Source organism: Thermobia domestica, chromosome 2 (genome assembly GCF_964235325.1).
Source record: "Thermobia domestica chromosome 2, izTheDome1.hap1.1, whole genome shotgun sequence".
Classification (NCBI taxonomy): Eukaryota; Metazoa; Arthropoda; class Insecta; order Zygentoma; family Lepismatidae; genus Thermobia; species Thermobia domestica.
Genome location: NC_137455.1, coordinates 118,366,782 through 118,387,999, shown reverse-complemented (window position 1 = coordinate 118,387,999; position 21,218 = coordinate 118,366,782). Strand labels below are relative to the sequence as shown.

Below are 21,218 nucleotides of genomic sequence, written 5' to 3'. Positions count from 1 at the left end.
GCCTGCTATGCATATGAGGTATGCAGAAACCATGGGCTACCTGCTGGCTAATTTATATGCAATTCCATGTAACTTTTATGCGTTTACAAAGTAATAAGAAGTTTCTACATAAGTAAGAATAAACATACAATTAAATATGCATCAAGTTAAAGGAAATCTTTATGTAAAATGCAAATTAAGTTATATAAGTTATCTATATTTATAACATGGGTGATACTTTACAAAATGTGACAGCCAGTTTAACGGAAATGATTTTGAGGTCAGCTAATTTGTCCACGTGATGTGACTATTAGTTTGCACCGTCTTGGTACGGAGTTCACAAAGTTTTTCAGTTTTGAATGCAATGTTACCAGACGTCGTTCATTGCTTCAATCAACTGATTTCTTGTTGTAAGTGTCCTTGCATGAACCATAGCTTTCAAATCACACCATAAAGTTTCAATAGGGTTTAAGTCCGGTGAATTACCGGGACAAGGAAGTGATGTAACATGCCGTAAGGATACAAGTAATCTTCTATAGCTTTGGCACGGTGGCAAGGGGCAGAATCATCTTGAAAAATAAAGGGTGCACCGTTGAATAAATTTCTTCCCGAAAGTAAGTTATCACTTCAGTTTGAAGAATCATTTTGTATGTTTATGCATTAACAACACCATCACAAATATGGATTCCACCGACCCAACTGAAAGAAAAATATCCCGGAATCATGACACTTGTAGGGGACTTCGAGGTTTTAACAGCACACTCAAAACTAAGAGCTTCACCAGACATGTAATACACCCTGGAACGTAAATCATTTCTATAAATATTTATTTTTGTCTCATCACTGAACAGTACTTTGCGCCGTTGTTTGCTAATCAAATCCTTGTGAGCCTTGGCTCACTGCACATACTTTGTACGTTGTTTTTGTGTAATGCATGGCTTCTTGACAGCCTTGGGTGAACGCAAACCCATGAATTTCAACTTGTTTTTCACTGTACGTGAACAAACATTGACACCAGATGTATGTCACCAATTTGTTGCAAGATCTTGCAATGACTGAAATTTGCCTGCAAGACACAACTGCCGCAATGCACTCTTCTGTCTAGGAGAGGATTTCACTTTTCGACTACATCTGCCAATCCTTCCACTTTTTATGCACCCTGCTTCCCAAATCCTAGTCAATTGCCTACCTACTGTGATTTTATGTACTTTCTTAATCTACGCAATTTCAGCATTGATTTTGCCACACTCATTTAATGTTCGAATTTTACTGGCTTTGTCGGTGTTAGGTCACACCTTTTCTCCATTCTATGTCCAAAGAAATAAATTGCACGATTTTTCTTCTAAGCTGCACTCAATACAAACATTTATGAAAGAAACACAGAATTTTAGGATATAAATTTGAATTTCAGAACTGACAAGTTTTGCTACAAGTGTGACAAATTGAACACTCGATCTGCATAATCCTAAACACCTGCACAACGAGAATAGGCAGAAAAATGGTACTGGACAATTGATGAGTTGAATAAATAGTGGAGCGCGGACTTCACAATAAGCTAGACCAGGGCGGCCATGAAATGATTTCAGGACAGGATGATTTGTGTTTCATTTACGTCACATTTTATAAAGTATCATACACTGTTGCAGATATAGGTAACTGTTGTGACTTCATTTGCATTATGCATAAAATATCCTTTAAATTGATGTATATTTCATTGTGTGTATAAACTTATTATTAAACCTTGTAAACGCGCATAAAATTACATGAAGTTGTTACTAATTTTCCCTTTACTGTATGTGTGTGTATGGATAGCTTGATGGCTAAATTATTGGCTTCTCCGCTTTTGATGCGAACAGCGAGGTTTGATTTCTTTGATAAATCATGTGGTTTAGATTCCACGTTAAAATGTTAGGTCTCCGTCTCACATAGATTTAGTGCTGTACGTCATTTTAAAATTTTTATTCTGAATAATTGATTGTTAGTTAGAAATTATGCATATGTAACATACTCGGGTTGTTCTTTACTCATTTATCTTTCTGATCGTAAATAACACATTTTTTTTTCCATAAGTAAATATAAAAATATTAGAATTAAAACTCTCTAAGTCGTATAATTATGTGACCAATGGGAAAATATAGGCAAAATTACAGAATGGGGAACTGACTTTCTTTTGCGGGTCTTCAGAATTGAAAAAGGATACAATCAAATATGTGTATTCACAAAAGACGGTATTATTAACTCTTTGTTCATCTTGCATTACCATAGTTCATAAGTGAACACTATTTCAGCTAAACGTGCATAGCACGAGCAGATCCGCAAATGCTTGACTGATGTGAGAAAATTTGAAATTTCCATTTAAATTATATTAAATTTGCGTCCTGAGGCATCTAGCATACATACGTAGGATAGTGTACAAAGCAATGAGGGAAAGAATGAAAAAGAACGTTTACTTACGGGGGGGGGGGGAATGAGGCGGAAGTAGCGCATTTTTCAGAACGAAAGCAGGTGAAGTTTTATAACTAACAACTAAAATAGATATCTTTTCCTTAGCTCTATTTTACTAGTAGTCAAGTGTTGGTAAGGTTTCTTCTGTGCGAGTGATTAAAGCACACAAAATTCATTTATTATTTTCTTAAAATTGTATTTCTTCACTTAAATGTTTACAATTTTAAGAGAAGTAAAATACTTCCATTCTTGGTATGGAAACTACGGACACATAATTCAGCTCCCATATTAAATTGTAAATTATACAGTGGTTCCCAACTTTTCCTATCTTTCGTGTCTTTTCCTTATTCCAGACTCTACCTCTATTTTAATAAAACTTTAAATAAAAATAACCTTTATATTTAAATATTACCAAAGAAAAGCTATAAATGAATATTCTAAAAACGACATCTGGAAGTGTACATGATGAAGATAGGGTTAATACTAGTGGTGAGCACAAAAACCGGTTTTTTCAGTTTCCGAGTTTGAGGAAAACCGAAAACGCTTTTTGAAAAATTTCAATAAATCGGTTTCTCGCCGAAACCGGTTTCGGTTTTCTCCAAAAACCGGTTATCAGTTTTCTCCAAAAGCGATCGGTTTTTCATCAAACCCGGTTTCGGTTTTTAAAACCCGGTTTGTTTGTTTTTTTGACGAAAACGGTTTCGGTTTTCTCCAAAACCGATTAAGTTTTTCATCGAAACCAATTGCAGTTTTTTCAAAACTAGTTCTATTTCTGATCAGAATAATGTTGGAAATTCTCATAAAAAGGAAGTGCAATTCGAAATCGATATGCTTAAAAATTCTGAGGGAGATGCTGGACACCCACCATGCACCTCCGTAGGTGGCGGAAAAGGGAACGCCCATCAGATATGATGGGTACCGGGATTCACCCCGGGGTGAACCAAATCAGCACTGCTGCCTTGCAGTTAGTAGGGGTAGGGGAATCTACAAAAGCTAGGGGATGATGACCTCGACAGAAACCTCCCGGTTCCCCAGATTTGGGGGTTAGGCGTGGGGCGTAGGTCCAACAACCCGACCCTGTAAAAAAATAGATGTTCAGAAACCTCAACGAAGAATGAGCCGGACGGACAATTGAGGACGATGACTTTGGTGCGGATTGGAGATGAAACTGACTACATGGAATGTGAGAAGCCTAGGCCAACCTGGAGCTGCGAGAAATCTGGAAAATGAGCTACAAAGATATAACATACAAATCACTGCCTTATAATAAATAAGATGAAAAGACGTAGAATGGATACCTCTAAAAGAATATATAATCATAAACAGTGGAGAAAAACAAAATGTGTTTGGGACTGGCTTTGCTATACACAAGAGAGTTATGCATGCACTAATAGACTACCAGACAATAGATCCAAGAATATGCAAGATAAGAATAAAAGAAAAATTCTTTAATATTACTCTGATTAGTATCCACGCTCCGACGGAAGAGAAAGAGGAAATGGAAAAGGACTCCTTCTATGATCAACTAGGAAATGTATATGAGAACTCTCCAAGACATGATGTGAAAATAATTCTGGGGGATTGGAACGCAAAGATTGGAAAGGAAGACATTTGGAAACAAACAATAGGAAAACATAGTAAACTGGAAGAAACAAGTGAAAATGGAGTAAGAATGATAGATTTTGCAGCAACAAGAAACATGACAATAAGCAGAACATTTTTTTTTCCGCATAAAGAAATTCATAAAGAAACTTGGATCTCTCTTGATGGACGAACAAAAGATCAGATAGATCACGTGATGGTAGATGGGAAACACACGTCAGACATTCAGGATGTAAGAAGCTATCGAGGTGCGGACTGCAACATCGATCATTTTCTAGTCGGGATCAAATACAAACAAAGAATATCCACGAGGAAAAAGAACTACATGGAGGAAAACAAAAGTTACGACTTGAGTAAATTTAAGGAGAAAGGAATTACACAAAAATACGAAGAGGAGGTAAGTAAAAGAGCCGAACTTTATTGGAAGGAAGAAGGAAGCATCGAAGAAAAATGGGAAGCTATAAAAAGAATATTGAAAGATACAACACAAAAAGTGATCGGAATGGAAAAGAGAAATAGAAGAACGGAATGGTATGACGAAGAGTGTAATAAAGCGATCCAAGAAAGGAACGAAGCAAGGCGAAAGTGGTTGCAGATGAAAACTAAAGCGAGCCAAGAGAAATACCAGGAAAAGAGAACATTAGCCAGCAAACTGATAAGAAATAAAAAAAAAGAGAATGGGAAAGAAGAAAGATGCTTGACCTTCAGGAGAGTTACGAAGCTAGAGAAAACAGGAAATTTTACAAAGGGATTAAAGATTTTAGGATAGGATATCAGCCAAGAGTAGAAGCATGTAGGAGAAAGGATGGATCAATCACCACAAGACAAGAGGAGATCACGAACATATGGAGAGAATATTTTCAGGAATTGTTAAACCCTAATACGAAAGATGAAAGAGACAACGGAGCAAGACCTAGAATGGACGATATAGAAACAGAAGAATGTGAATGGGAGTCAGAAGAGCAGGAACTAACAAAAGGGCCAGATGAAGAAGAAATAAGAGAGTTAATAAGATGCTTACAGAATAATAAGGCAGCTGGGACAGACGGGATACCGGCGGAACTGCTAAAGAAGACAGGGGCACAATTTCACAAACTAATTCATAATCTGATATCTGAAATCTGGATAAAGGAAGAAATGCCCAAAGAATGGTATACAGCAGAAATCGTCCTTGTACACAAAAAGGTAGCAAAATGGAATGCAACAATTACAGAGGCATAGCTCTTTTGGCAACGGTATATAAGATACTAGCAGTAATACTCAATAGAAGAGTCTCAAAATGTGCAGAATAAATACTGGGTGAATACCAGACAGGATTCAGACCGGGAAGATAAACTCTAGACCACATATTGTCCATTAGACAAATGATAGAGACAACATACGAATACAACATAAATCTACATAATCTGTTCATATACTTTAGACAAGCCTAGGACAGCCTAAATAGGATATAATTAGTGAGGAGAATAAAAAGGATGGGATTACCATAAAAACTGAGAAAATTGATAGGAATGACTCTGAAAGACACAAAAGGGAAAGTTAAGGTACAGAACGTCAGATCGGAAGAGTTTGAAATAAATAGTGAACTAAGGCAGGGAGACCCCTTATCTCCAGTGCTCTTTAACATTGCACTAGAACAAGCGGCAAGAGCAATTAAAACAAACCCAGGAGGATGCATAAATAAAAGGCAAACAGCACATGGCGTATGCAGATGACGTGCTTATATCAGCACGGACGGAACCGGCCCTAACAGGAGCGTTTGAAGAGTATGAAAGAGAAGCGAAAAACTTTTGGCTTCGCATAAACAAAAGGAAAACAAAGTATATGCTAACAACGAGAGGAAACGCAAGAGAACTAAAGAACAAAAATATGCTGAATTATGCATTCGAACACACGGATCAGTTTAAGTATCTTGGTACAATAGTGACTGAAACAAATGACATAACAACTGATATTAAAGCAGGAGTAGTAGCAGGAAATAGGTGCTTATACGCTTTATAGAAAATCATCAATTTCAAAAGGATATCACGACAGGCAAAGAAAACAATATATAAAACAATCCTAAGGCCAATAGTAACATATGCTAGCGAGGCATGGACCCTAACTAAAGAAAACGAAACATTATTACTGTGATGGGAGAGAAAAATATACGGACCAAAAAGGATAGAAGTATCGTGGAGGATAACAACAAATGAAGAATTGTACCAAATATATAAAGGTTTAGACATAGTAGCACACATTAAACAACGAAAAAAAAAGTTGGTGGGCCACGTTCAATGCATGGACGACGTTCGACTGCCGAAAAGATTGCTAAATGGAAGGCCAGGAGGAAGAAGATTGACTGAAAGACGTAGGCTAAGATGGTTACAAGACGTAGAACAAGACTTGAGAGAAACGGGAATACGACATTGGAGAACCAAGGCCATGGAAAGAGAAGAGTGGAGACGTGTAGTTGAGGAGGCCCGAGTCCTACATGGACTGTAGCTCCGACGAGTAAATAAGTAAGTATGCTTAAAAATCAATATGTTTAAAAGTAGAACTGCTTTTGTTATAAACGGATCCGGTTTTCGGAGAACAACGAAACTCTACTCTGATGAGAAACCGAACCGATTTTTGGAGAAAACCGAAACAAGTTTCGGTGAAAAACCGAACCGGTTTTGGAAAAAACCGAAATGTTGGTTTTTCGGATTTTGGTTTTATAGAAATCGCGGTGGCTCAGTGGTAGAGCGTTTACCTCTGGTGCTTGGAGTCCCGGGTTCGATTCCAGCCCCCGCCAAGTGAACTTTATGGTGACGAACACCGTGTGCGTGGGTTTCCTCGGGGCTCTCCCGTTTCCTCCTACTTTCTTCATTCCACCATTTAATTCATTACTCATCATCACCGTCTTCTTTAGCCTAACCGGCATAATCGTAGAACGTAAAACTCAAAGATTTCATTTCATTTTTTCCCGTCAGTTATCATTAAAATTTTTAACCTATTTTTAATTATTATGTATTGCTTATATGCATATAGTAATGTCCCGAGACGAGAAAACCTTATTGTTTATATAGAAATAAGATTTTCTCGTCTCTTTTGGTAAATTCATGTAGAAAGTGTATGACCTGATTTTTAAAATTTGATCTACAAGTTATCAAAATTCTTCCGCGTCACGGGAGCTCCATAAAGAGCATGATATTAAACTATTGGAGTATAGTATGTAATGACTTGTGTATCTTTAAAGGTTGATAAATACACTTTATTACGTTCGCATAATCACTTTATCAATTTATAGCTTTTATATTATGAATCATGTAGTATTGAAGTAGTGTATGAGATCAAGGATTTGGGTGAACTAATATTGCTCACGAAATTTGAAAAATCATCTCGAATTTAAACAGATACTTGTAGTCTCGTAGACGACCTAACTATACATAAACGTTAGTGTGTCTTCTCTGTCTCCGAATATAACTAAACGGATCCTGAGAATACGCATTTTCCAGGTTTGTTATATACATAACCCTAGTGCTGAAAAGGGACCATAGAACACGAACACAAAGTACGTAAAATAGAGATGTGAAGGACTAATGTGTGTCATTTGTGTCTACAAATATGTGTATATGTGTGTGAAACTGCATAAGTTTCCTTTTGACATAAGTAACACATTGATTCTGATATATTCTATATATGATAGTTACTTGGAACGATCGGGCAGTTTAAGCTATTAGGTTATCGACCATAAGAAGTATGTCGTAGGTTCGAACTCCACTCAGGGCATGGGTGTTATAAAGACTATTGTCCTTTCACCAATTATTTCAATTCTCATCGTCTAATTCAGCCTAGCCCAAAAATCAATAATAGATACTAATTAAAGAGTAACTGTAAAGCCAAAGCTATTCTTAACAGTGTTTTGAACTGTAACGCAGATGGCCTATATCGGAGTTTCTCAACCTATCCCATATCCCTACACTCTTGATCATGTCATCTTGCCAGCAACCGCCCGTAAGTAATTTCCAGTTTGTAATAAGCTGTTTGAGTATTGCTTGTGAAGCCTAGTTAAATCAGCAGAGGCCCAGGCTTCACCTTAGTCTTAATTTGGAATTGTATTTCAATATCTAGTTGTTGAATTTGTATTTTTTCTTGTATTTCAATATGCGTTATTTTCGCCAGTTTCATTTCTCCTTTATTTCAACTGCTTTTTAAACGATTCGTTAATTGTTTAATATTCTTTACTTAATACGACGATAAGTAAATGGAAATAAAAATATGTCTATGAAAATAGTCTTTAAAAATATTTTTGTTACTAGATCCTGATTGCATTTATCTTTTTCATCTCCTGTCGCGACCCCCAGGTAGAAAAAACCCGTCCTATATAATATTGAATTCTTGTATTGTTTCATATTAAATGAGGCAAACGTATGTTGAAAACTAACATGTGATAGGAATCTGAAATAAATGTTGCTTGTTTACCACTTAATAACGTCGTCATTGACGTAAAATGCTATGATTCTTATAGGCACAGATAATGGCAGGGAATGAAAAAAAAATAATAAATTTGAGATTTCTATCCTTCATTCCATCTATCATCACCTGCATTCCCAGTTTTGTAGTGCAAATAATAAAAAGTACAAATAATAGATTTGAACCTTCATATTTTTTATCGAGACGCTTGTGAATAAAGAGAATTAAAAAAAACATATTCATTGTTCACAAAACTATTGAATTGTATTCTTTCCTCTCGTGGAATGAGCTTTATCACTAACTGTGCATACTTTGTATCTATTATTCTCTTTAATGTTTTTCTCATTTCTTTTAAACATTACTAACACTGACACAAAGAAAATTATTTCTCTGTTCAATAGCTACAAATACAGTATACATGAATGGTCCAATGAAGCAAATACGAGGGATGTTTTTAAAGTAAAGTCCGTTTGGCAATTTCTAAGTAAAGAGCGAGCGTTCGTAATTTTGCGTACGTATACATGCTGTGTCCCGGCGTCCTTTGAGTATAAATAGACACCATTTGGGATAGCGTGTGAGTTTTGTCGCATATGATGGAAAAGTTCAAGAAGATCGAGCGCCCCGCCGTCTGTAAAATAATATCTGTAATTCGGTTCTTTAATGCAAGAACTAGAACTACAATACCGGCCGAAATTCATCGCCAAAACTGTGAGATGTATGGTCCAAATGCCACGAGTGATAGCAAAGTTCGGAAGTGGGTGAGATTGTTTAGGAAAGGGCAGTACAATGTTTATGATGAACCATGATCAGGCTGGCCTAATCACTAGCGACCATGTGTGTGCGATCAAGATTCATGAAAACAGACCATTCGTCATTTCCGTACTGTCAGAGAATTTTCCATAAGCATCACGTTCTGTACTCTGCAAAATTGTGTTGGAAGAATTTGGCTATCAGGTGAAAAACTTTTATGATATGGATCTGCAAAAACTTGTTCCTGATATAAGAAACGTTTCAATATCAACGGATATTAGGTTGAAAAGTAGCTAAAAGTACATGGAATCTCTTAAAATATATAGTCAAAATGTTTACGAGTTGTTTTGTATTGTAGAACGGACCTTACTTTAAAAACGTCCCTCGTATTTTTTTTTTAAAAAAGGATAAATATGAAGTATCCAATATTAATTTAAACGTCAAGATTGTAACATATTCTGAGGAAGGAAGAATTTCTTGGTTGATAGTCTGAGGAAAGTGAATGGGAATTTTACGCTTTGTGAAGATCTTAACCAAATATTTATTAATGTTTATTTCAAGTAGGTTGTTACTACACACTTCTATAACTTCCAGAAATTTGCCTGCCAGATATATGTGCATGTATTTCATAAACAACCCAAAGATTGTACAGTTCGCGGCATAGAAAATGTTACAAAAAGTTCAAGTCCAACTACTAACAAACTCTTGCGCCGTGTGTTTATGCATCAGAAACACGTGCCTCGATCGACTACCTGCGTGCAATCTGTGTGACGTAACATACTCTTTCCATTCTGATAGAAAAATAGGAACCATGTTTACAAACTTTATAGCTCTAAAACCACCTCTTTCATTCGTTTGTTCTGAAATGTCTTTGTAGAGCCTGAATAAGAAAATTGTCATAAAATGTTCCCATAGTTTCATAAATGCCTTTGTTTGCAATCTTTCCCTTCTTCAAAAACTACATATCACATCAAGCTATGAAGATGCTCCTTGTGAAATCTATGGAAATTTTCAATCACAGCAGTATGTTTTGTGCATTATGAATTCAGTAATGCAGGTGCAGAGCTATAAAAACTACAAGTGATAAGTTCGCGTTTGTATGTCCAGCGGTTAGAAATAAGCAGGTTTATTAATGTTTTTTTTTTTTTTTAAATTCACTATGCTACTTTTCCTTATTGGTTCAATTTTGCGCAATTCATGCTTGGACTAGACTCTTCGAATACATTCTCCATATATCTTACCGGCTAGATATTAAAACGTGACAAGAAAGGGGTTCTGAAAATAAAAACAAAATTACGATGAAGAAGAAAGTTCAGGAAAAGCTGTAGAAAAAGGGAACTAGGCCTTTTAGTTGATATGCCTAAGCAACAAAGTGACAACACAAGCGATGACAACATTTTTTTTTTTTTTTTTTTTTTTAGGAATCCCGAACAGGCTGCAAAAATCACTGGAGTGAATATTGAGTTAATTAAGCGTTTAAGCACTATACCCGAGTGCATAAATTGTGATAGGAAAATTAATTTAAGCGAATTTCAATGATTTGCTAAAGACACCATGGACCTATACCTCCAAAAGTACATCTTGTACTCAATCCCTGTGAACTTGCATAAAATATTATTGCAAGGAAGAGAGATACTTGCGATATGTGTATTGCCTATAGGGCAATTTCCGGAAGAGGCCCAAGAAGCAAGAAATAAAGATTTACGCGAAAAAAATCTAGAGTAGACAGAAAATACGGACTTAATTAATCGACTCCTTTACACCTTAGTTGCATATATAGCACGTCTCCAAAGTTCCCCACACAAAAATCACAGGAAGATGATCCAAGATATACAAGAGCTATTAGAAATCGAGAATACATTTCCAGAAGGAGACAATTCCGTCAACTACAATTCGGAAGACAGATCAGATGAGAAAGGCAGCTTCAGCAATTCTGAATAATATTGTCAGTACCTACTTTTATCAGGTCTTTTTGTTGCTTTTGCATTTCGTACTTGTTTTTGTTTACAGCAGTCTTTTATGATTTAGGTACTTTGGGGTCCCACAAACGTGTAATTCCCCATCATTTTCAATGTACGTATGTATTAAGCATATTACATTCTTCGTTTTGTATTAAACTAAAAACCCCTTGCCAAAGCTTCTTTTAGTGTCACAACTACCATATTTAACATTGAAAAGTCGACTAGGCTATTCTTTAGTACAATTGATTTTTTTCTCAACTACCTTGCTGAAATTTAACACTGTGCGTAGGAGCACTAACGTTGTGCTTACAGCACTAACAAGTACTCTAACATACAACTAACGATTGACACACTTTTTGTTATCCATAAAGCTGATTTGTTAATGAGGCATTTCAATTTTCACATAAAATCAGAATTGTAACTTTAATTTATTAATAAATTTCTGTATCTGGAAACACTAAAGTTGTGTTTGCAGCACTAAACAGCACTTATGGAGCAGTAATGAATAACACCTTCTTTGTTATTCAAAATGATTTTGTAAATGTAACAATTCTAGTTTTCTAGTCTATTAACAAGTTTCTGTACGTAGAAGCACCAACGTTGTGCTTGTACAAGCCAGCACTAAAAACTGACACTCATTTATTTTCCAGCAGGTTATTGTTTTAAAGTGGTGATTCGATCTTGATGTCTAGCCAGAATCGCCACTTTAATTAGTATCTCTGTACTTAGGAGCAAGCAACGTTGTGCTTGCAACATTAAACGACACTAACATAGCAGCAAAGATTAATATTCATTTTCTTCAAAACCTTATTTGTAAAAGCGGCGTGCATCATTACAACAGCTTCTGCTATATTCTTGCCGAGTAAAAAACAAAACTTCATGTCCGCAAGTTGTTCCTGAGAATCTGCCATTTCTTCGTGCCATGAGTGCACTATACACACACACAGAGAGGACTGCCAGAGTGCCAGAGAAACTACATGCGCCGTTGTCGGTTGACGCCACTTGATATACTGACTAAGAAGAGGTCTTCCCACCGTGCTATAGCGGCGAAACCTCGTACACGATGCGCAGGAGTGCGATTCCGGTTATTTTTGGGTGCCTCGTATATATATATATATATATATATATATATATATATATATATATATATATATTGTGTGTGTGTGTGTGTGTAGGCCCTATATGTTGCATAGGTATTTGCAGTTTTTGTAACTGTAATTGATCATTCTATCTGACTAAAACTTCCTTCATTGTCGTTTGGCTTTCATTTTATTATTTCTATTGTAATATTTTTCTTTGTTGCCTCCCTGTACACAAATATTCTACTACTTTTCCTAATTTCTCGGTTCTATCCTTGATATATCTACATTTCAAAACTAATGACTTTTTGAACTCTCAATACATGTTTTCTTTCTATATTGTGTTTGTTTCTAGATTTCCCTTTTTCTATCTTTAAATTTTCCCTAGCATATGTTTTGTAGAGATGTTTCCTGCCCAGTACCTCCTTCAGTGAGTTCTTGTAACAACTTCCTTCGAATTTCAACACTTCACTGAATGTTTTACAAGTTAAGAAATAACTATTCTGATCCAATGAAAAGTCAGTGAAACGTTAGCTCGGTATGATAGATTACGTGGGATTTGTAGCATTGATATTCAGATGTCTGCTAAATGCTGTATATCGTAATCTGAAGTACGTTGATGCGAGGGTCGTCCAGTAAATATCCTGACTAACGTTTAGACCTTATCGAATATAAATTGAAGTTACCTGTTCTACGTATTTTTGACACTGCAACGTATTTTTGCCATCTTGCTGCAAGCTTTGTTATTCAGTCAATGTAGTTTTGTATTTGCTTGTTTCTCCGCCATTAGAGAACTGCCTGAATAACATCTTAAGAATCATAAATTCAAACTATATGATTTATCCATACACTACTCATATAATTTACATTTTCTCGTAATTGAAAGATGTATGTAGGGGATGGGTCCTGGGGGACCGGAACCACCTGAAATGGTGATGTCCTGTAAATTCAATGTAATTTTAGGGTTGATTTTACAAATTTTAATATAATTTATCCTCATATTGAGTTTGGAGCTTTGGATCTCCTCCTAAATTAATTTCTGCCTACAAGGACAAAGAAAACTCTATGAACTGCTGATCCTTCATGTCAGTATTTTTCATACAATGTTAAGTTACATATATTTACTGGACCGATACATCTATCGGAATCAGTACTTGTTCCGAGGGTTTCTTCTGTACTGAGACAAAGTTAATCATACCTGTCTATCTCCTCCTCTTTTCTCACAGTTTTCTTCTAATGTGAATAATGTACTATGATTTAAACTCCTTGAAATATTGTACTTTTTTATGGTTTATTTTCCCTTGTTGCACTTTTCGTAGAATCCTCCAGGAGTTTTCTAATTTCTTGCAGTGGTTACTACTGCGTCGATCCTTTACCACTCTCAAATACATATTAATGGAATCTGTAACTGAAAATATGTATTTTGCTCTTTACCAGACTTTGATCCGACATTTCGTTCTCAAATTGTCTGTTTCCGCACCACTTTGTTGACAAATTTTCGACCGGTCATAGCGTCGAAAGGAGGCAGTTCTACACTCAGATTAGCATAATCCTTTTTTAAACCTTAGTTTGATGTCAGAAATAATTTTTCAAACGTTACTGTTGTTGTTTCGAAACACTTCATACCTAGGTAGATTATACATTATTAAAATCCTATGTTTTATATAGTTGTTCATGCGGTAGGAAAATATATGCCTGCAAATGTATAGTTTAAACTTGTTAGGAATAAACAAATAAAATTCATTTCAGAAAGCTTAATACAATTAAATAACTATACACTTTCAAAATTTCCCAACTGTGCTGTGTTCTTTCTTATACTAAAGAAAGTTTTTAAAAATTACCGTTTTTTATCCAATTTTATTCGACTTTGTAATATAAAGTTATTATTGACAAATTTCTCCTTGTAATATAGTTAATAATTCTGTTATATTTGTAAGTCTTAGTTTAAAAATGTATGTACCATATTTAAATTTGAAGTAAAATAAATTCAAATCAATGTTAAAAATAATTTTGAAATAAAATGTTATGTATTAAAATAAAGTATTGAATACTATTTGAAGTGAAATCGACCTTAAACTTTCTTAGAGGCTCAAATGAAGAAAATAAAATTATAAATGTGAAATTTGGGGGGAAAGAAAGAAACTCAAAATTCATGGTATGAAGAAAGTAAAATTTTACTTTTCTACAGGATGACAAAATCTTTGTTGCTCTCCTAGGCTACCGACAACTCTTTAACTGATTCTTCCCGCTGCCTGCAGCCCGTGTTCTACCTCAGGTAAATAACGCATCTCATGAAAGAAAGTGTTCCATGTAGGGAACTGCTGAATATAACCAAAAGCAATCAAACAGTAATTATTTTATTTATTCTTTCGATTTCCTTATTTTCAATTCAAGTTGTTAACTGTTGTCATTTTGCAGTTATTTTTTTATTATATTACTATACATATTAAATAGTATATTACTATACATATACTAATAGAACCAGGACCAACAAATTGAAACATTATTTTTTTCTACGCTGCCTTGAAATATATATTTACTCCCTACCGTATAAATACCTTATATGAACATAAGATGTCAGTGCATATAAAATCCGGCTTCTGTCTTGAGTGGAAATTTTTATAGTTCAAATCTAACACAAAACTGTAAACTCTCGTATGCTCTTCCCAAACATTCTTGCTGAAAAGGAACTTTAAGTTCCAATCAAATGAACCCAAGCATGGGATTTATTGAAGCAAAATCTGACATTTCTTTTTCTAATTTTATGTACTGTAATAGTGCTTTGTTTTCTGTAAGTGCAGCATTTTTATGACATTACTCTCCGAAGTTATTAGGAAATTTTTCCTATAAACTATTATAGTAAAAAAAAGAGTGATCATGCAACGCATGCGTATTCTTACAAGAATTGAGTTTATAACTTTGTAAACGATTGCCTAAAGTAAACACTGGGACTTAGAGACGCAAGAGCTGGTTTTTCACACAACTCATTGTAAAAATACCAAGTTATGTCCTGTTGGAATGTACGGTATTTACATTTGTTTTGTTTCTATACTTTGTTTTCAGTTATGACCAAATGTGTGAAGACTTTAATTAATTGCAGATTTAGATAACAAGTAGTTGATATGCGTTAGTAACACTATATGCATTAATATTGTAATGCAGTAAAACTTCTTTGAACGGACAAGTCCATAACAACAAGATCTTTTTCCTTTTGTCCCGACAGAAATACATGCATTACTATTACGGGCTGAATCTTTCCTTTTATGATCACAGATACGGATAAGGGCAATATTATTTTTCACCAATGCTTTAATAAACTCTTCACAATGGATAGGACTTATTCTCAGTTCATTCGTATTTACCACAAAAGTTACTTTTTGCAACTTGAAAATAAATCTGCGATGCAGTAGGGTCAGGGCTGAATTAAACCATCTGAAGGCCGGAGCTAGAAAAAATATGTGACCCCCTGCTCATTTTGCCTGATTCACTTCTGTGAAAGTACAGTAGAAAAGTTAAGGGACATATTTTTGGTCATGTGTTATCTTACGATGATCGTATCTTGTATAATTATTTTTAGACAACGAGCTTAGATTTTGATTAAAGTGTAGGCCCCCGTCCACCTGGAGGCCCGGAGCTACAGTCCCCCTAAGACCCCCCGTTAATCCGGCCCTGAGTAGAGTAAACAGAAAATCCATTCCCCATAAAATGCCTTTGTAGTAAGTCAATCAATACCTTTGTGAACTACCATAAAATACAGTCGGAAACTGAATTTGATGTCCTTGTTTTCTTTGTTCACAATAAATTGCTTTCTGGTGGGAATCGTACTGCACAAACCTTTAAACGGTGTTAGTTTTACGGTAAAATTTCATCAAGGTACACTATTTTCACTCTTACCCACTTCCGAAAATTCTCCAATAGCTCGAATACATTACTCCTATATTAAAATTTATAAGTAACGTACTTTGTGTACTACATACAATTTGCGCTTGAACTGTGAGAAATCTGTTTTGTTTGTTTGTTTGTTTGTTAAGGATATCTCTTATCAATGGACAGATAATCATGTCCCATTGATGTCCATTATTCAAAGATTTCACAGTACTACTAATTTGAAACATTACTTGACTTTGTTCTTTCAACTTTCCCCTCCCCGTCCTGCAAACTCATCATACAATATTTTATTATCTAATGTCGTTCACTGTTTTTGTATCCCTTAATATTACTTATTACATACCAGTATATTGTCCTTTTTTCCAAAGTTGATCCAGCAATTTTTTGCAGTAAGTTCCCAGACAAAAAAATCACCTGGGTCCACATACAAAGTGATGCTTATTCTGGTAGTATTTCATAAGAAAAACGTTTTTTCTAGATAAATAAAAAAAAAAAACAATTATCTTTGATAAAACGATAGATTTGTCACATGTGTTGTATACGTCACTTCATATACGACTTAGACATGTCTGTCTCATAATCCTTTAATCTACTATTATCCTCAAGAATGCAGCCATCTACTTATTTATTGCAAGATAAATGAAATCTTTTAATGTGTTCATTTGTACTATAATAATCATATTTATGAATGACACGTATAAAAATATTTGTAAAAAATAAAAATACAAAACAATTGATGTGTATTTGTAAGGATTTAGATTATCTGAATGTCTCAGCGTTTATCTTATAAACAATCGTAATATCTTCTTGGATTCTAAAGATAACATACGTTTGAATTGAAGGTTAAAATATTTTAAGATAAATTTACAGTGTAAAGCACTTCCTAACACAGAATGCAGCGTTAGTTTCACGTCTCTTGCACCGATTCACACTAAGCTAGTCTGATCAGACTATTTTTAGCTCTCAAACTATGCTACGTATAATTACGGGAGCCCTAAAACGACTATATCCGTCCATCTGTCGACAGGTAAGCCTATCAGAGAGAGAGAGAGAAGGCGAGAAACGAGTTATCTGATATGAATTCATAATCCCAAGAATAGGTTCATTTCCAACCTTATCTCTCTATTCGAACTGGAATTGGTAGAAATATGCCCTGTCTGGTTTCAACGTTAATCACTATAGAACTAAAACAGTAAAAGACGGCTAGAAATATATACAGGGCGTTTCAAAACAACACCGAGAACGTTTGGGAAGTGATTCCTGATACCAAAATAAGACAAAAAGTATAGACCAACTTGGGTGCACAAATGCTTCGTTTTGGAGTTATAGGCTACCGAAATCATGAAAAATTGAACTTTTACGGTCCATAGGTAAAAAACTATGGGACCTACCGTAGTCGGGTCAAGACTACTTAGGAACTACTATGTGCCCTATCCAAAAATCCATGTTTCAAAATCCTGCGGTACTTCCGCAACAGTTTTTTTATAAAGGGAGTTTGGCTATAGGCATATAATTTGAAGTACTCACCAACTACCGCTATAAAAATTGTTGCGGAAGTACCGCAGGATTCTGAAACATGGATACTTGGATAGGGCACATAGCAGTTCCTAAATAAAGTCTTGACTCTACTGCAGTAGCTCCCATAGCTTTGGAGCTATGGATATTTAAAGTTCGATTTTTCATGATTTCGGCAGCCTATAACTCCGAAAGGAAGCATTTATGCACCCAAGTCGGTCTATACTTTTTGTCTTATCTTGGTGTCAGGAATCATCTCCCAAACGTTGTCGGTGTTGTTTTGAAACACCCTGTCTATAAGTTGACAATACCCACATTTTTGCTATCTTTTTTCCTACCTTTTGTTTTTAAAATGAGGTTTCTTCAAAGAAGTTCATCTAGTTTATATTTTGATGTGCCATATTGAATGTTTCTTTCTCGTGTGTGTGTTCTTGCCTCAAATGCATATAAATGTCGTCTTTTGAGCATGGACGGATTTAGGGGTTGTCTGCTGTGGGGGCGGATCTTCCGGGGGTTTGGAATATACCAAAGTTAAGTAGGGGTCCGGGAGTCTTCCTGCAGGAAATTGTTAATATAAAAACTCGGTTCTTGAGCATTTTCGTGTATAATTCTTTTTATTCGGCAGGAAGGGAAAAACTACCGGAATGATATTTGTTTCATTCTGCATACTGCCAACGTCCGCGTGAATTGTATACAGTTTGAGAAATTGCTTGCTGCACTACCTAGTCTAGCCATAAATATTGTCATAAACTTTTGGCTTAACAGGTGGCAAGGTACAATTTAGCTCAAAGTCAGCCTGGCCAGTGTGTGTAGGACAGGGAAAGAGAACGGGTGGATCTGCTTCGCTTAAGCATGGAGTGGGGTGAGTACGAAAATAGAGTTGCAGTGATTGTCTTGCATAAGGGTGGAAATTCACCGAGTGAGATTTTCAAACTGCTGAAACATCTGAAAGTCAGCAAAAGATTTGTTTACCGGACAAGCCAGCGGTTTACTGAGATCGGCAGTGCACGTGACCTGCCAAGGGATGGTCGTCCTCGCAGTGTGAGAACAGTGGCAGCGGTTAAAGCAGTGGCTGCTCGTGTGCGGCGAAATCCACTCCGGAAGCAGAAGATCATGGGACGGGAGCTCAACATGGCCTCAAGATTAATGTCCAGGTTACTTTCTGAAGACCTGAAGGTCAGAGCTTATCGGCGGTGCACGGGGCATTTCTTGACACCACAGCTGAAGCAGCAGAAGAAACTGAAAGCAAGACAGCTCCTACAGCGGTACGCCAACAATGGACATCAGCAAATCCTCTTTACCGACAAGAAAATCTTTACCATTGAAGAGAGCTTTAACCTCGAAAATGATAGGATATATATACTGCAAGCTCTCGAGAAGCTCGTGGGAGAGTTCCTAAGGTTCAGAGGGGTCACTACCTCGCCTCAGTCATGGTTTGGTTGGGGGTGAGCTATGAAGGCTTCACCAGACTTCACTTTTGTGAGCAGGGTGTAAAAACAAGTGCCATGGTATATGTGGAAACTGTTCTGGAGCCTATTGTGAAGGACTTGAGTGACACCATGTTTAACAATGATCACTGGACCTTCCAGCAGGATTCTGCGCCAGCTCATAAGGCAAGGATGGCACAGCAGTGGTTGGAGGCCAATGAAAGAGATTTCATCTCCAGTGCTGAGTGGCCTTCTGGTAGCCCCGATTTAAACCATCTGGACTACAAACTGTGGACAGTGTTAGAAGAAATGGTCCACAAGAAAATACACCCTTCACTTGAAAGTTTGAAGCATTCCTTGGTGGCAGTAGTGGCGGATTTTCCGACTGATACTCTCCGTACTGTAATAGATGACTGGCCCAAGAGACTCAAAGCCTGTGTGTGTGCCAATGGTGGACATTTTGAAGTTTGATAGGTGCCAATTGTAAAGAATGTATGTGGTTATAACATATTAAAAGAAAATTGAAAAATCTCAAACGGTATTTTATATATTCACAAAAAAAGTGTGTGACAGAATTTATGGCTAGACTAGGTATATGAAAGTTTCATCCAAAAAGAACGTTGCAATATTTCCTGACCTTTCCTGCTCGAGAAAAGAAGAATTCTCTGTTCGTATCCTTCATCCAGCAAAAGAAAGCTAGCATTGTCGCCCATCCTCAGGTTTTCTTCGGTTAACACGATGTTTCGTTTTGAATTTGGGTCTCGAAAATCTTCTCGCTCTTGTCGCCTCACATAGTTTATGTTTCTCTTGAAACTGATGTTCTCGGGAACTTCCGTCACGAAATCCAACAGTGTACCCATTTCTTCGTGGTAGATCTTCGATAGAGGCTCGTCACTTTCTCTGGCTCTCTTCTTTCCTGCCATCTGTTGAACTTGATACATTTATGTTCCGTTCACTTAATCATTACTTTTCCTTTTGCTATTAACTGTTCCCTGCACTTATCTTTCTTCTCTCACACATATAGCCAAGTTGTTGTCAGTACTCTGCTTCTTGATACGATACTGGAATCCTTCACACACTGCACAGGGTTTGCCTTTCGTCGTCTCAGTGATTGTTACTTCATCCATTATAATATCCCGAACCGAACAAATAATAATAATAATAATAATAATAATAATAATAATAATAATAATAATAATAATAATAATAATAAATTTTAGTTCACTAAAAGGCAATCCTTACAAATATATTTTTTTATTATATTGCAATATATACAATAACAGTGTAACTTATTGATGTATATATACTAATATAAATATACATTAATATATATTAGTATAATTAACTAAACTAACTATAACTTCATCCACCTTATTCCGGAACTATTACTTAAATAATTAATACTTTTCTGAACAGACTATACTTAGGCTATTTATTAACATTGAAATAAGTCGTAACTGTTTTAGTAACTTAAGGTTATCTTCATCCTTATCTAAGATGAAAAGACACAAAATACACAGGGTGCAATGAAATTGCGCAAACTTTCACTTCCTTATCTCTTAACACAGACAAAGCGTTAATGAGCAGGAAACAAAATAGGGCATTGCGCAAAAAATGTTGTGCAACGTTGCCATCATTGCCGTAAGCATTTCGACCAATAAAACAGTCACCAAAACGCAATAGCATCTCTATGCACGGACGTCGTTAGAAAGGGGGACAGAAGAACATGTCCTAGTCATTAATTTTCTATATCTTGTCTAATTGTAAAATTGTCTGCAAGATTAAACCTGTAAGAAAATAGTTATTGGAAAATTGTAAGGAAAACAAACGCATAATATATATATATATATATATATATATATATATATATATATATATATATATATATATATATATATATATATATATTTCTAGAAGTGCCCTTTAAATATCATGGATAGGCGTTCGATCAATCAGAAATAAAGATTTCTTTACATTTTCCAGTTTTGGCCAATCACAAACAAGCATTTGTTTGCATATTTCAGGTGTGTCTACCAAGTATCTTAGTAACTATCCTTTCACCTTTCTATAAATGATCCTTATATTTGCATTTGCATCTTAGTTACTATTCTTATGTGCTGTGAGAAAGATTTCTT

General features: G+C 35.7%; 3 protein-coding genes across 3 annotated transcripts in view; 2 read left to right on the top strand and 1 right to left on the bottom strand.

The window, feature by feature from the left end:
- LOC145674998 (b(0,+)-type amino acid transporter 1-like) overlaps positions 1-21,218 on the bottom strand; it is a 221,889-nt gene that overhangs the window by 164,897 nt on the left and 35,774 nt on the right. The window lies entirely within an intron of this gene.
- LOC145679146 (protein CFDP2-like) lies at positions 3,803-4,795 on the top strand. The gene has a single exon (XM_081749738.1). It carries the CDS (start codon positions 3,803-3,805, stop codon positions 4,793-4,795), a length of 993 nt encoding a protein of 330 aa, XP_081605864.1.
- On the top strand, positions 18,509-19,105 carry LOC145679145 (uncharacterized). Its single transcript, XM_081749737.1, has one exon. It carries the CDS (start codon positions 18,509-18,511, stop codon positions 19,103-19,105), a length of 597 nt encoding a protein of 198 aa, XP_081605863.1.